The sequence below is a fragment of the Pteropus medius genome, unplaced genomic scaffold, assembly GCF_902729225.1.
Source record: "Pteropus medius unplaced genomic scaffold, Ma_sr-lr_union100, whole genome shotgun sequence".
Taxonomy (NCBI): Eukaryota; Metazoa; Chordata; class Mammalia; order Chiroptera; family Pteropodidae; genus Pteropus; species Pteropus medius.
In genome coordinates, this window is record NW_024352784.1 from 11,923,428 (window position 1) to 11,940,942 (window position 17,515).

Here is a 17,515-nt window from a genome sequence, read left to right on the forward strand (position 1 = left end):
AGTAAATGCCTTCTCAGCATTTAAAATTGTGATCAGCTCTTTGCTATGGGAATGTAATGAAGATTGCAATGTCTCAGAGCTATAGGTTTAATCAAAACAAGGGGTTGATTTCCTGGGTGTGATAATAGCATTCCCAAATGTCTCAGATTGTCAACAAAAGTCAAATGATCAGAAATTGATTTTAAAATAAAAAATTCCCAAGGATCCTCAAGCATATTCCTTTTATGGAGAAAGATGCTAAGGTTAAGAAGGTTATGTAACCTTCTCAAGTTAGTGGTAGAGAATGCCAGATCTCTCCCTTATCTTCACTAGAGTGGTGCATCTTGTTAACTTTCAGCCTGACCTGAAAATTTGAGTCTAGACCTCCAAGTAATGCCAGAAATTTGTCCTTATACAGAGAAAGCAGTGGCTAGGATTAAATCAGAATATTTACATCCTCATGCAGACAACCTTAAGATTGTCTTAACAATCCAGTTTTTTCTTTGCCAGGAATCAACATATTTTTTCTTCCTTAAGTATATTTGGATAACTGGACCTTAGAAAACACAGTCTGAATTAATCCTCCTAAGTTTAATGCACTTCAGAGATTTGTGTTTGAATTTTAAAAATATAAGCTTTACTCATAAACTCATTTTTATAAATTACTGATATTTTATTAACTGGGACATAGGTCAAATATCTGCTAGTGTATCTATGAAATGGGAACATTGTGTGATATTTGCCTACTTTAAAGATGATTTAGACCACACAGCAATGGAGCCCGAAACAAAGGTATTCTCTACTTGATAAAAAGAATAAAGAACTTGCCTAAAGAACAGAACTTCAGAAGAATTCTACCTATAACTTGACAGCAATATGAAGAATTTGTGAGCTTTCTGAAACTAGAAAAAAATATCCTTAAATTTGTAAATAAGAATGAATATTTTATGCCAGAAAAGAATGACTGGACATTCTTTATAATAGATTGAGATATAATATTCACATACTTTAAAATTCACCCTTTTTTAAAAGTATAAAATTAAGTGACTTTAGTATATTCACAGAGTTGTGCAACGTTTAGCACTAACTTATTTTAGAACATTTTCATCATGACACAAAGAAATCCTATCCTCATCGTCAGTCCCCGGCAACCACTAATCTACTTTCTATGTATATGGATTTCTCTATTCTGGACATTCTGTAGAAATACAATTGTACAATATGTGAACTTTTCTATCTGACTTTTTCACTTAGAATACTGTTTTTAAGGTTCATCTATGATGGAGCATGCATCAGTCCTTCATTCTTTTTCATGTCAGAATAATATTCCATTGTACACATGTGTCACAATTTGTTTATCCACTCATCTGTTAATGGACATTTAGGTTGTTTCTACTTTATGGCTATTATAAGTAATGTTGCTATGAATATTCAGGTACAAGTTCTTTCATGCAGACAAATGTTTTCAATTCTCTTTGAATATAGATTTATGAGTAGAATTGTCATTCATGTAGCAACTCTTAAATTTTGAGAAACTGTTTTCCAAAATGTTTTCCAGACTGTTTTCCAAAGTGGCTGTACCATTTTATCTTCTCATTAGTGGTGCGTGGGGGTTGTGATTCTCCACATCCTGGCTAACATTCATTGCTACCTATCTTTTTGATTATATCCATCAGACTGGGTGTGAAGTTGTATCTCATTGTAGTTTTGATTTGCAGTTCCCTAATGAATAATGCTGTTGAACATCTTTTTATGTGCTCATTGGCCATTTGTGTATCTTCGTTAAAGAAATATCTATTCAAATCTGTGGTTGGCTGAATAATGTCCCCCCAAAGAAGACCAAGTCCTAATCTCTGACCTGAGAATATGTTACATTGTGGGTAAAAGAGATTTTACAAAGGAATGTGGTTAATTAACAACCTTTAGATGGGGAAATTATCCTAGATTATCTGTGTGAGTCAAATGTAATCACAGGAGCCCTTGTAAGAAGGAGGCAGTAGAGTTATTATCAGAGAAAAGATATGATGGCAGAAGCAAAGGTTGGAGTGATGCTCTTTGAAGAAGGAGGAAAAGAGTTATGAGTCAAGGAATTCAGGTGGCTTCAAGAATCTGAGAAAAGGCAAGAAAAAGCATCTCCCATAGATCCTCTGGAGCCACCTTGTCGAGATCTTCAGTTTATTCCAGTGCGTCTTATTTTGTATTTCTGAACTCTAGAGTTATAAGATAACAAATTTTTAAAAATTTTAGTCACTGTTTGTAGTAATATATTATAGCAGCAATAGAAAACTAAAACGAAATCCTTTGCTGATTTTTTAAATTATGTTATTTGTATTTTTTATTGTTGAGTTGTAGAAGTTGTATATTCTGGATACAAGTCCCTTATCAGAGATATTACTGCAAATATTTTCTCTCGTTCTGTATATTTTTTTAACTTTCTTGGTGGTGTACTTTGAAGCACAAAAGTTTTTAATTTTGATGAAGTCCAGTTTACCTGTGTTTTCTTTTGTTCTTGTGCTTTTGGTGTCATATAGAGAAACCAATGCCTAATCCAGGGTCATGAAATTTTATGCCTATATTTTCTTTTAAGAGTTTTATAGTTTTAGCTCTTACATTTAGGTCTATGATCCACACTGAGTTATTTTTTGTGTGTGTGATATGAGGTAAGGTCCCAACTTAATTATTTTGCATGTACATATCCAGAAGTCTTAGCACAATTTGTTTATAAAAGGTGGGAGTATAGCATGTTTGCCATAAAGCTATTTCATTTAACCCGCAGTGTGATTTCTCTTTTTAGATTACATAACATTTGACCAAAATAGGAAACAGCAGGAAATGTCTTTCCAGCTATGAAAGACTATATGTGGGTGCCTAGTGTTCCATCAGATACATAGCTGAAATTATTCTTGTTTAGAATTTTTTCTGTGTAGTTCAAAATTGTTCAGAACTTGTCATTACCAGTCGCCATAAAATAACTTGTTAAGTAACTTTTTTTTTTTTTTCTGTCTAAGCAGGGTATCAACACGTTTAGGGCTGATGATATTGATAGAGGAAATTAAAGGACAGGGGGCTCTTCCCTTTCACTCCATAAGAATGAGTCCACTGAGATCCCAATCATACTTCCTTCTAAGGAGGGTGCTAGTGTAATTTTCACTGGATAATGAAGTCTCCCTTCTCATGAAGGTCTTGTTCATGTCAATATTTGGGCTTATGTGCTATTTAAGCCTCAAAACAATAATGAAAGAAAAATTCACTTGGCTTTGAAGACTTTGAGAGTCTCTACCTTTGAATGGAAAATTTAGCATAATCATAGTCATTTGGTGCAAAAATCAGTTGGGTACAGTGGAAATTGACATATTGGACTTGGTGACTCATGAGGTTTCTGTTTGCAATCATCCAAACTCATGAAAGTTCAGTACGGAGAGGTATTCCAAGAATTTAGCAATCTCTTACACTGTTTCACTAACTGGAAATCTTTTATTTCCTTAAACAATCTGAAAGTGGGGCTTGGTCATAAATTTCAGACTGTGATGCTTAGAAGCTACTCCCTTCCTTCTGCTTGGTGCTTTTCATTGGCACAGAAAATATCTGTTTGTATTCTCCATTTCCAAGTCATATGCTGTCTTCAGTTCCTAATGATTACGTATGATTTGTCTTCTTTCTTTTCCTTCCCTTTGTCCCTTTTCCTCCCCTTTCTTGCTCTTTTTTCTCATGTTCTTATTTAAAATCACTAGTGAGTTAATGCAAAGCAAAAGAGTAAACTGCCAAATAACAGCCAAAAGGACAATCTAGTAGTTTATGCACAGGAGATGTGTTCTTTAAATATTAGTCCTTGACCTCTCAACTTTGATCAGTATAGTAAAACTTCAGTGTGATAAATACTATTCTTGTTTGAAATCAACATGTATGTTATCCTGACTTTTATAAGAAAAAAAACAACCTTATCTGTAAACAAACACAGAAGGAACATATGAAGTAGTAGGTTTTTTTTTTTTTTTTCCCATCTTGTCTGGGAATAGAAATGATTGTGCTGAGGGCTAAGAAATTAAATTGTGTCACTTGTCAGGAAATTGGCAAGTAGCCATCTTTTCTGCCTGCTACTACATGCTGCTTTCGTGCTGTGGATCGGTTTAATAAATGCACTGTTGTGTAAAATGTCATTGCTGCATCACCAAGCAGAGGCTATCATGTGATAGTTCTTCTCCAGGATGACAGATCATTATTGGTCCTCAGCAATTCAGGGACTTGAAACCACACAGAGGGCATTTTTATGGTTCAGATACAAAAGTAGAAATAAAAATCATTTTTTAAAGCATGGAATTATATCTATTTTTCCCTGGAAGAAAACCTAATTTTCGTTCCAAAATGTTCTTACTTTAAAGATAGGCTATGCTATCAAATTTTAATAACTACTTCTAGAAGGAAAAATACAAATGGCTAGTAACATTTTTTAAAAGTTCAATCTTACTCTTAATCAAATAAAGGCATAGCAAAGAAATATGCCATTGTTTGCCTTGGTAAACAGTCCCAAGCTATATATGCCTAAGCACATGTAATGCTTACAACATATCATAATATAGGCCCTCTCCAACATTGTTGCTGTATGTAGAGTTTGGTACAATCTTTCTGGAAAAAAATTTAGTGCCATGTGTCAAAATTCTTTAAAATGTTCATACTTCTTAGTTCGGAAATTCTACTACTAGAAATATATTCTGAGAGAAATGATAAAAAAAAAACAGGGTCAATAGTGTCTTCCAAAAGACTCGGTTATTTTTATATCCAGAATTCCATAGTGTCCACATTAGATTTTTTTTAAAATGCTAAAAAACTGAAAATAATCTAAACTCAATATGAATAGTAAATATATTATTTGAATATATGAATAGTAAATATATTATTAACCAGCAATTAAAATATTTGTAAAGGTTTTTTTAATGATATATGGAAAGGTTTATGAAATAACATTATGTGAAGTTAAACAAATGTTAAATATTATATAGAGCATAATCTAAACTAAATAAAAAGTATCAAATTATGATTCATATATACAATGGGATATTACTCAGCCACTAAAAAAATGAAATCCTACCATTTGCAATTACATGGATGGACCTAGAGGTTATTATGCTGAGTAAAAAGAGTCAGACAGAGAAAGATAAATACCATATGATTTCACTTATATGCAGAATGTAAGGAACAAAAAGAACTAATCAAAAAATATTCACAAATATAGTGGAAAATTTATTGACAGAGGGGCTGAGAGAATGGGGTGAAAGGTTAAAGAAGTACAAATTAGTAGTTGATAGTTGGTCATGGGAATGGGGAGCAAGGTAAAGGGAATGTAGTGAGCATTAATATGATGCCTAGAGGGCCAGGGGAGGGAAGGAGCAATTGGGGAGATCATTTTATGAACTATATAGATGTCTAACCAATGTACTGTATAGTTTAAACTAATTTAAATAAATAATTTTTTTAAAAGCAAAAAATAAGTAGCAGAAATAAATGTACAAAAATGTTAATAGTTATCGACTCTAGTATAAAAATCATTATGTTGTGTTTTGTGTAGTTTTTGTCTACTCTTCTCCAATTTTATACATATTCCAAAAGGACAATTACTATATTCGTAAACAGATGTGCACAAGGAGTTATACTTAAAAAAAGGTTGCGTGGGAAAAAGATTTCTGTCCAAAGAAATTCACCTAAACTATCATATGCTTTCTCGCCTGGCCTCTTAGCCCTCATCTTCCACTTTCCCTAAAGCTTCGGGCTCTCTCCCTCACTTCAGCTCAGACTCACATCTCCAGCCAGCAGATGTAATAACACATCTCAGGTGGTCCCTGTCTCTGCTGTCCCTCCCCTTGGGGGACTGGTTTCTTCCCTACTTTTGACTGCTTTTTGTCTTTTTTTTCTGACTGTTTTTTGACTCTTGCTTCAAGGTGGATGAAGGGCTGAGACTAGCCACGAAGCCTGATCAGTATTTCTGACGTTTAGAGTTTGGTAGTACTGGCAGAGGCACCAATGGACAAGCCAGTCTACAGCCCACCCATAAATAAATTTCAGGATCCAGAATTCCATAGTGTCCACATTAGATTTTTTTTTTTTTTTATTGCTGTGTGACAAATTACCACAAATTTAAGAGTTTAAAACAACATATATTTGTTATCTCAGAGTTTCATTGAGTTGGGAGTCTGAGCCCAACTTAGTGGAGTCTTCTATTCTGGGGCCCACAAGGCTACAGTGGAGGTGTCACCTGGACCACATTTCTTTTGGAAGCTTGGGCTCCTCGTCCAAGCATATGTGACTATTGAAAGAATTCAGGTGTATGACTGACATCTCCTATCATGCTAGCTGTGCAAAGGAGACTACTCTTAGCTTCTACAGGTTGCCCTCATTTCCTTGCCATGTGGCCCTTTCCATAGGTCTTCTCACAGTATAGAAGTTGACTTAGTCCAGGCCAGCAAGACAATCTTTTTGTGCCTTTAAAGTACTCACTGGATTAGGTTAGGCCAAGATAGTCAAATGATTAGGGACCTCAATTACATTTGTGAAATCTCTTTTGCCATATATAGTAATATTATCATAGGAGTGATATGGCATCATAGCCCTAGGTCTTGTTCACACTTAAGGGGAAGGAATTATATAGGGATGTGGGTCACTGGGGATCATCTTATATTCTGTACACCATAGGTATTCATTCCTGGCTTTCATAGACTTGGAGCTCAAGTTCAACATTCAGTTAAATGGCTGGCTCTGCAGGCTGAGTTGTATTGAGGGCCTATGAATTTTATACAACTACTTTATATTCGCTATTATTTAATTTAATCCTTATCACAGCTTCCTGAGATATATGCTCCTATATCCAATTTACTATTAAGAGAATTAGAGCACAGAATGTTTACAAAGAGGCCCAAGGGCACATAGCTAGAAAGCAGAACTTGAAACTTGGGTGTTCTGACTCCAGATAGTATGTTCTTTTTCTTATATCAATATTCTGGAGCAACCACTGAGACCTGAGCTCAGTTTGGGGCCTGACCTAATTAGAGAGAAAGTCAACTCTCTGTCTGCAGTATAACTTCAAACTTAAAGATATAAATGGTGAAGCCAGACTGCCTGGGTTCAAATTTTGGCTCCAACATTTACAGCAGTACCATCTTGTTTAAATTATTTAATCTTCCAGTTCTTCAATTTTCTTACCTTAAAAATGAGGGTAATAAAAGTATAAATGTCATCAAGTTGTTGTATACTTAAAATGAATTAATGCCAGAAAAGTACTTGGCACTCTGAAGCACTACATCGGTTATTATTATTATTGATCTGATTATTATATTTCCACTAATGTAGAGACCAGAATACTACTCTCCTTGGAGCAGCTCCATCACTTTTCTGGGCTTTAACTTATTCTGAAAATTTTAGTATTATTTAATTGTTAAAAATATAATTTATCATGGAAAGGATACATTTGAAAATTTTAAGGTCCCTAACTCAGAAGAAAAACCAAAGAATTTGTCAAGTAAAAAAAAAACAACAAAAAAAACCACTATGTTTAATTTGTGGGCTTATTTTTTAAGTGAATAAAAATTCAGTTGACTGAATTATAAACTTGAGGATAGAAATATAGAACCCTTCTTAGTACCATACCTATTTTTAAATGAGCTTTACTCTCATGTTATGACCAAGAGATAAAGGGATGCAAATGGATATGAATGGGAAACTTAGGGAAAGATATGGAGGATAACAGGAGACTGAACAAAGTAGAAGGGGTGAGAGGAAAGAGAATAGGACAGCAGAGAGAAAAAGAGAAACAGAGGCAAGAGGAGAAGAAAGATGACTGAGAAGTAGAGAGGGCAGGTAAGGAAAAGGGGAAAACATTGCTAAAATTTATTGAGTACCTACTATCTGCCTGACAGGACTTGGGTTATTTCACTGAATCCTCAGAACGACTCAATGACGTAGTACTATTCTCATCATTTTACAGATGAGACAACAGCGGCTAAAAGAGTTTAACTTTTTCAAGACCAATTATGTTAGTATACAGACATTAGAAATTATTTATTTCCAGAGCTGATTGTAATGTGCTACTCTGTCTGTAAGAACTAATGGTGAGATATAAATTATTCCTCACAGCTTGTTGGTCTAGCTGCAAAAAGAGTTCCTGTCACACTGAGAAAAGACTCCTTAGGTGGACATGGGTGGTAGTGCCTCTTAACACTACCTTAGAATGTTAAATACTTGGGTCACGACATTGGGATCCTAGATAAAGCAGAACCCCAAATGATTTATGCCTCAGGTTAAGTCACTCTTCTGAGCCTCAGTTTCCTGATCTTTAAATTGTATGATTTGAATTAGATAAATTGCCAATTCTAAAACATCTATACTTAGTATCATGCTGCCATTTTTCTTTTTTTATTTTCCTTCCTTCCTTCCTTCTTTCTTTTCCTTCCTTTCCTTTCCTTCTTCCTTCCTTCCTTCTTCCTTCCTTCCTTCTTCCCCTCCTTCCTTCCTTCCTTCCTTCCTTCCTTCCTCCTTCTTTTCCTTTTCTTCTCTCTTTCTTTCTTTCTTTCTTTCTCTTTTTTCCTCTCTTTCTCTTTTTTATTAAATTTATCAGCATAACATTGGCTAGTAAAATCATATAAGTTTAAGTGTACAATTCAATAACACAGCATCTGTATATCGCATTTGGGTGTTCACCACCCAAAGTTAAATTTCTTTCCATCAACATATATTTGTGACAAATTTATGTTGTCACATGAAGAGATGATCAGTATCACTATACTGATCATCTCTTCATGATGATCCCCTCCCCATCCCTCCCCACCCTTTCCCTCTGGTAACCACTAGATTGTTGTTCGTATCCATGAGTCTCTGTTTGTCATGTTTCTTTGTTGCTTTCAGTATTATATCCAACATATGAATGAAATCATATGGTTCTCAACTTTTGCTGTCTAATTTATTTTGATTAGCATGATAATCTCAAGATTCATCCATGTTGTCACCAGTGGCAGTATTTCATCTTTCTAATGGCTGGGTAACATTCTACTGTATATATGTACCAGATCTTCTTTATCTAATCATCTATTGGAGGAAATTTGGTTGTTTCCATGTCTCGGCCACTGTAAACAATGCTGCTGTGAACATCGGGGTACATATATCTTTACAAATAAATGTTCTCAAATTTTTGGGGTAAATACCCAAAAGAGGGATTCTTAGGTCATATGGTAATTCTATTCTTAATTTTTTTGAGGAAACTCCACACTGTTTTAGATAGTGGCTGTCCCAACTTACATTTCTGCCAGTAGTGTATAAGGGTTCCTTTTCCCCCCAGACCTCTCCAACACTTGGTATTACTTGTTCTGCTGATGGTAGCCATTCTAACAGGTATGAGGTGGTATCTTATTGTGATTTTGATTTGTATTTTGGTATCTTATTGTGATTTTGATTTGTATTTTCCTTTTCTTCAATAGCTTGTGAAGTTGAGCATCTTTCATATATCTATTGCCTATTTGTATGTCTTCTTGGGAGAAGTATCTGTTCATATTTTCAACTGATTGTTATTTTTATACTCTTAGATGTTCCCAAGCTATTCAAGTTTATGGCAGAAAGCAGTAGGGTGGGAAGCAATTTCAGCAATAGTAGCAAGGATCTGTCAAAATGAAGTGGAAACCCAACCAATAGCTGTCTTCACACAGGCAAAAGTCTGTAATGTAAACTGGGAGTAGGTATATTTGTTTGTTTCAGTTAGGACCAGTATTCAGAGTTTTTCAGGTTGTTCATTGCACAACCTTGGGAGGCAATATACGTACACATAGTCATAGGTCATGATGGGAAGCCAAAACAAAGACCAATAGGTAATGGTCAGAATAAAGAAAACCATGGCTCGATAGAAAATAACAAATTCTGTAATGTTTAGAGTTTCCCCTTAATATTATGAAAACTTTACCTGTGGGAATTTTTTGGCAGAGATATAGGGGATTCTACTATTGAATAAGAGTTTAGAGAGTACATAAGTGACATTTGGGATTAGTTTTTGAATGTATTCAAAGCTAGCTGGTGATCTTCTTAAAGTCTTTAAATCTGAATATCCTTACGGCCATAATAATAGTATATAGAAGCTTGTGTGTCTGTGTTTATCTATATTTGTTTTTATATCTCTATACCTACTTATTCTCTCTCTCTCTCTCTCTCTTATCTATCTTCAATCTATCTATCTATCTAATCTATCCTCTATCATCCATCTATCTATCATCTAGCTATCAATCTATCATCTATTTATTTATCTTAGCACAATGCCCCACACATACAAAAAGCTCAGTAAATGTAAGCTATCATTATGTTTGCTCTTTTTACAACTATGGAATGATGCTTCCAACACAGCAGAACTTACTTTTACCTTTGCAGACTTACTATTGCCACCTGTACTTGCAGGCAAAGGGTGGTGGCATTTTCAGAGATGCTGCTTTTTATTCTAATTGTAGGGTAAGCACATAATATAAAGTCTGTTCTACCTCAAGCTTTAAGTCAGAATTTGGCTAAGAGATGGAAATTGTCTTACTTCGAGGTAGAGAGTAGTAGGAAACAATGATGGTGGCCCACCAATTTCTGAAATATCCTCTAACACCTCTAGTTTACACTTTTAGAAATGAAGCCTCTCCAGTATCCGCCATGAACAAGCCTAAGTTTGCACAATGGCTCATAGAATTACACAGCATCTATTTCAAATCATTCATTCTGTAGCATGTATATTTCCTCACTCAGAAACTAATTTTGTCAATTCAGCTTGAAAGTTCTATTGTCAAAAAGCATGTGTTTCCTGAGGGAGTGTCACTCATTTCTTTTCTTGTTGTTAGGAGATACAGATGAACCTGAAAAAAAATTGTGATTCTCCTCCACAAGCTGCAATGATGCAGCTGCCAAAAGTAATCACTGCACCAGAACAATTGGGTAGGGAACAAAACTGTCCTTGGCTGCTTTATAATAAAAACAGTAAATTAGCTTATTTATGACTGATAAAAAAACAGAGTAAGGAAAGCCTATGAAGCTTACATTTTGGCTAATTAGGTCATACTCCTCAGGGTGGCTCCATACAAGCTAAAGTTATAGTTACCTGCAGGACACAATACCCTCCTTCCCTCTACTCATTAATTTACCCTCTCTTTCTTCTTATCATTTTATGCACTCATCCATTCAAAACCTCATTCATTAATTCAGAAAGAATTTATTGATGCACTTCTATATATAACTGCTTGGTCTGAGAGGATTTACAATATCGTAGAGGCACTAAAATTTGCTAATATTACTTAAAATATATTATTTTTGTATACATGTTTTTCTCCCCAGAGAAGTCTCTAGTAATTGTTCCAATGTCTTTTAGATAGTGTTTTGATCTCTGATAGAATTTTATATAATTTGCAAATTGCGCCATGGGGTGATTCACACACCCACCCACCCTCAAATCTTTAGTTCTTTAAAGAAAGGGGCCCTGACTCAAGCAGCAACTACTCTGCCCTGAGAAGTTTATGGTTCCACCCTGTTCACCTACTTAATCTAGCCCTGAGGTCTTCGGCCAAGTTTGTTTCCCACTTCATTAAGACACCTGTTCTTTCTCCCTCTGAGTTCTCATTCATATTTGCAGGGTTAGCAAAATCTTATTATTTAAGAATGGAGTCTTCCTATGGAATTATATTTTAGGTGTTGTTTAAACTTCTACTTTAAGCCCTTATAAATGTTTGCTGAATTTGTAAATACAAACAGTGTCTATAACATTGCATCATTTGCTACTATTACTTAAATATATTATTTTTCTATACATTTTATTATTTGCTCATCAACTCATAAGATTCTTCTTTCCAATTAGACTGAAGAAGGCTCGATGAAACAAAAGATATATCTGCATTCCCTCCTCACAGTGCCTGGCCTGTTGTTGAATGTGGTAGCCATCAACGAGTACAAATAAAATACTGTTTGAAACCCAATAAATAATAAGAGATCTGCAAAGTCATTGCAGAAAGCTTGCTTTGACAGCCTTCTCTTTCAAGTGCAGAACTTTTGTAGAATTATTATTCTTCAAAGTTACAAACGTGTTTCATTGATGTGGCAGGTTTACTTTCCAAATAATTCTAACATTTCCAATCTTTACCTGAGTCTGCCATCCTCTGCTGCAGCACCTCCTGGTATAATCTTCGTAATAAATATGCCAGGGTCATCTCCAATATGGGGATTATCTGTCCCTCCAGCAATACTGAATCCCAGGCCAGAATTCCCCTGTAGAAATAATAAGTAGACATTAAATGATGTGGCTGTCACCCAAACCTAGTTCCCTTTGCATTCTGCATTATCATTTTACTACTCAAATGGAAATCAGGTGATAACAGCCTTGTATGCAAAGCTATAAAGTGCTCTATCAGCAGACAAAGGAAGGTCAGGGAGTTTGTTCCTGTGCTGCAAGAATTCAAGGGACCTTAAGTTTTTGCTTATTCAAAGGGCCTTACATTTTTGCTTTTAAGAAATGCTTCCTTTATACAGCAATTAAAATGATAATTATAAAGTAGGAAATAAAAGCTTACTTACTAATTAAAAAATACAAAAAAGTCATTAGTGTCAATTAAAAAAAAATACATACCAAAAAGAACAGAAGGAAACAGTAACATAAAAAATATTTGATTTGGCAGAATAGTAACATTTGGGTGTTTTTATTTTATTTTTAGTATTGATCTAATATTGTCTATCCATCGATTAAATGTATTCCTATGTAACAAAGTACTTTTGACTTCAGAAGTCAGGGTCCCTTCTAGAGTCATAATAAATGTGAGATACTTTTCAGTAATAAACAGGTTTTAATTTGCAGTGGATATAGAAAAGGAATGTTACTGATGCAGCATGTAAATTTGAATGGTTTATATTCTAATAAAGCTTTCATAATTACTCTTGCAAATTATAGTTATTGACATCTAAGGTACATATAGCCTTTTGAAATTTGCATGTAAAACAATTAAAAGTCTCCCCCAAGTTCACAAACTCCATCTTTTTTAACATATTTCTTATTTACATATTATCTTAATCTCCATCTCCACAGCTACATTATATTTCCATATTATGTTTTGATTTTTTTTCCAGCATCTGCATTATATTTTGTTTCCATGCAGCTAGGTAGTCTTTATAATTATTCATTTTAAGTGACTAAATAATACTTAATCAAGGTCATATACTATCATTTATTTGAACAGTCCCCTGTCGCTGGATATTTAATTTCTCTATATACTCTTATGACGAATACAGCTTACTAAATTGATGATCACTTGATTAAGTTCTGCTCTTGGGTAAAAAGAGATGATGACTAAGAACTTAGTAGTTAATGCAGAGAAATTAATTAAAGCATTCAATTAGTCAAAAAAGTTCAATGTCAAGATAAGGTCAGCTATAACTTGACAGTTATATACCACTTCAAATGTCAAACAATTTTGTTTAGCAATTTTTATTGGATTAATAAAACTCTAAATTCTAGAGGGGTGTTTTCACAATTGTACATTTATGGTGAAAAGTTCAAATTAATAAATCAATGGTGAAAGGTTTAAATTAATAATTAAACCATGGCAACTAATATCCCATACCTTTTTACTTCTAACATCTCTCAAATTTTGTTTGTTCTTTGAAAAATTCTAATGCTCATTGAACAGAGATATTACCTAGTAGCAGTCATGTAATCATGGTTTTAATATGTATTAAGCACCAGCTCTGTGCCAGGCTCTAGACCAAGCCCTGGAGTTATAACAGTGATATGTCATTTTATGAGGCATATGAAGGGGAAGTACAGAGTGCAGGAGTAGGTAACAGGAGAACCAAACATAGGGGCTTTTCCAGAAGGTGAATAGCAGTTATCTTTAAGGGGGTCAAGGTGAGAGTTGGAAATGGGGAGAGATTGTTCCAGGCAAGGGGAAGAACATATGTAAAATTTCTTAGGTGAGAAAAGGTATGTCAGGTCCAAAAAAAAAACCAAAAAAACCCCCAAAAAACAGACCATAGGGCTGGAATGAAGAAAGCAAGGAGAGAATTAGATGAGATGAATCTTTATCATGAGGTTTTTCAGAGAGGAGTTTAAATAAATTCATTTTTGTTTTTAATTATCTATTGACACTAGATGATTGTATCAGTATTGGATGAGTTTTTCCTATGTGACTGTACTAAAAACTAAAGCTACAGGGGTGATTTCTGCCTTCACAGAATTCAAGTGAGAACAGACAAGGCAGTGATAGCCTGGTACTTGGTGGTTTTCATTATATAACCTCAACTACATTGTCATATAGATAATCACCAAAACAACATTTAGGTAACTTATGAGACAATTTCTCTAAGATCTAGAGATTTTACAAGAAAAAGATGCGAAGATGAGTCTCTCCAATGCAATTTGGGTCTAACTTCAAGTAAATCAATTAGAGTGTATTGGTATTACTAGAGTTGGCACCTCAGGGATAAAAATTTCTTGATTCATGGGGGTAGGGAAGGAGGCAAGCAGAGACTGGGAGATATTCAAATGCTTTCTCCTAACAATATTAATATTTTTGGAGAGAGCACTCAAAACTTAGTCATTTGACAAAGATATTCATGATCTAGCTCTTAACCTATTACTTTTATCTCCAGTTTTATACTTTTACCCCCAAGGACACTGAACTGAACTGCTGGCTCTTTCCTGCATAGTCCATACTGTAACTTGTCTCTTGGCTTTTACTCATGCTGTTTTCTCCACCAGAAACTTCCCATCTTCCCCTTGACTGGCCCATTTCTTCCCACTTTTTAAGATAAGGCTCAGATGGCATCTGTTGTAAGAAATATTAAATGATCACCCCAACTCCTCTTCTCTGGGTAAATCACTCTTCTTTGAATTTTTGTAGATTTCTATGCTTATCTATGTCATGCACTGTGTTATTTTGAAGTTATATGTTTATGAGTCTATCTTTCCTTCAAACTGAGCTTGCAGAACGCAGGAACCGTGTTTATCTTTTTTTTTTTTCTTGGTGCCTGGTTTGGCACATAGTATCTTTCAACAAATATTTGATGAATGAATGAACAGACAAATCAACTTATGGGGGATATTCAAGCCCTAAAGGGAAGAGTAAGAAAGGATATAATAAAAGTCTACAGTGTGTTAAGAAATATAATGTAGAAGTAAAAGCTATTTTGTTCTCTAATGGCTATAAGAATAAAAATAGAAAGCTTAGGTTTTCAAATTGTGGCTTAGGTGAAGAATGAATGATGAGATAAGGCTGTCCAAACTGAGCTATTTTAAAAGGTAGAGGGGACTCTTCCCTCAATGAGCATCTGGCTAGTCACTGGACATGAGCGATCCAGTGTCTATTGAGAAGTTAAACTGGATGACTTTAAAGGATTCTTCTGGTTCTCTGTTTAGATTTGTAGGAAACTGCTTTTCCCAACAGAAAAAAAAAAAAGAATGCTTTAGGAATTTTTACAGGGGGAAGTGGATTACTGTTGTATTTTAAAGTCATTCTATGAATCGATCAGTCTTTAAAATAACGGTTTTGATGACAATATAGCAACATTTAACCATTGTTTTTAGAATTGCTGGAGAATATGGTGGCTATGGCATTTACTAATATACATCCCCCCACCATCAAATATACTCTGAAGAAAAGAATAAATGAATCAAAGAGTCCACAATGAAAAGAGGTAGGTAGAGATAGACTGAAACTGGGGCTGTGTTTCTGGTCCCATGGATTCCAAAAAGCATTATGTGTCAATTAAAACCAGTCTGCCAGCTGGGCCTGGCCACTCACCATGGTTCTTTAGAGGAGGTTCATCTGAATTCAGCTAAGGAAATTATTTAAAGCGCTTTCCCAAATCCCTTATTGTTATCTTTCAGTCTTCCTTTTTAGGTCTTTGCTACCAGCCAGCAGCATTCAATGGAGAGAGGGACAGATAAAAAGCAACAGTGAAATTATTGCCTGCTGTTCCCCATGGCTGAATCACTCCAGTCCCCTGACAATCATCTTACAGCCAGCCAGCTGCAGGGGCAGACCCCTGAACATCTCTCCTCTGAGCAACAATCTCTCCATGTGAACAGGCAGACCCCTGGCTGACACCCTTAGATCCTGAAAATTGTGACTAATTAACCAAATGTTGATACTTGACCCAGTTGATGGAAAATGTGAGGTGCCATGCTGGTGAGGGCAGGCCTGTACAGAGTTCTGGGTGGGCTGTTATTCCCTTGCAGCTGGGCAGATTCCATGACTGATGAATGTGGCTGGCATGGGCCATTCTTTCTCCTAGTTCGCAGTCCTCCACAGTTGCTGACTCTCACCCGGGAACACAAGTCCACTTCCCAGCCAAATTGTACTTCCCTTTTATGCACTACACTACATCCCTCTCAGAAAAAGAATCAGCAAAAAGGAAAGACACTTTGCCATTTAATTGATGGTCGTAAATATAAATACAACATCCTCAAAAAAATTCCTTTTTCATTAAAAATTTGCTCTCCAGAAGAAAATCACCCCCAAATGGGGTTACAAATAAGAAGAGGAAAATAAAATAAAGTGATATTATAATCATATGCATTTAGAGAACATTCTATTGACAAAGAATTTCTTTGATTTTTAGATGCTATGTTACTAATTTAAAATAGTGTTTAATATAGAAATTCATTTCTAGAAATTTATCCTAAAGAAATAATCAGAGATGTGTGCAAAGATCTGTGTCCAAAGCATTGTTGCAGTATTATATTTCTATTATTAAAAACAAAACAAAAAAAACTCACGACTTGAAACAGTTCTCGATCTGGAAATAAGAGATGCCTGTTTTCACTTAAGCACAACTTTTAGGAGCTGCATTTAAAATGTCCACAGTTTGCTATATTAAATTGTATTTTTCTAGAAGCTGCTGAGTAGAGAAGCCATCAGGAAATCTGCATTTGGAAATTTGTAACTGTTGGTTTGGTATCATAGGATCGTAGTGTTAATAATTTATAGTAAAGTGTTTTAAGGGAATGGGGAACTGGAGAGAGAGCAGTTTCAACAAACAGGGGGGAAGAGAATGACAGATTACAGTAGGCCAAATAACTCTTAAGAAGTAAAGGGCAATCTAGTAAAGGCAGATTGCTGTTTTTGTGAAAGAGTTTTGTTCTTAGGAGAGATTAATGGTAGTGTCCAATGAGAAGGAGGCAGAATAGAGAAAAGATTTTAGAGGATGGAGGGGAGGGGCTCAAGCATGTCTGGGCTAAAGGGAAGAAGCCCTTGGAAAGTAAGATTGAAGGTACAGAAGAGATGGAGAGTTTACAGGAAGCAAAATCCTAAAGGAAGAGTGAGAATAGTACCTACTCCCATTCTTTGAGTCCTACCATAGGTACTGGTTAAATACATGTGTTAAGTATAGACACATGAAGGAATACAATAGTATTATGAGATGAAAGATCTTTAGGAAATAGAATACAATATAGGGTTTAAATTATAATCACTTTGTAATATACACGTATAGAAAAAATTTGGAAGTATTTCTCCACTAACACATTATTAGTAGTTATCAATAGAAATCAGATTTA

The 17,515-nt window shown here is 35.0% G+C and overlaps 1 protein-coding gene across 4 annotated transcripts in view; it reads right to left on the reverse strand.

The window, feature by feature from the left end:
• Positions 1-17,515, reverse strand: part of DLG2 (discs large MAGUK scaffold protein 2) — a 1,673,246-nt gene that overhangs the window by 476,684 nt on the left and 1,179,047 nt on the right. For all 4 annotated transcript variants that reach the window (XM_039848192.1, XM_039848194.1, XM_039848195.1 and 1 more), the window contains one exon: positions 12,110-12,234. In XM_039848192.1, coding sequence (XP_039704126.1) covers positions 12,110-12,234 — 125 coding nt within the window. The remainder of the gene's footprint in view (positions 1-12,109; positions 12,235-17,515) is intronic.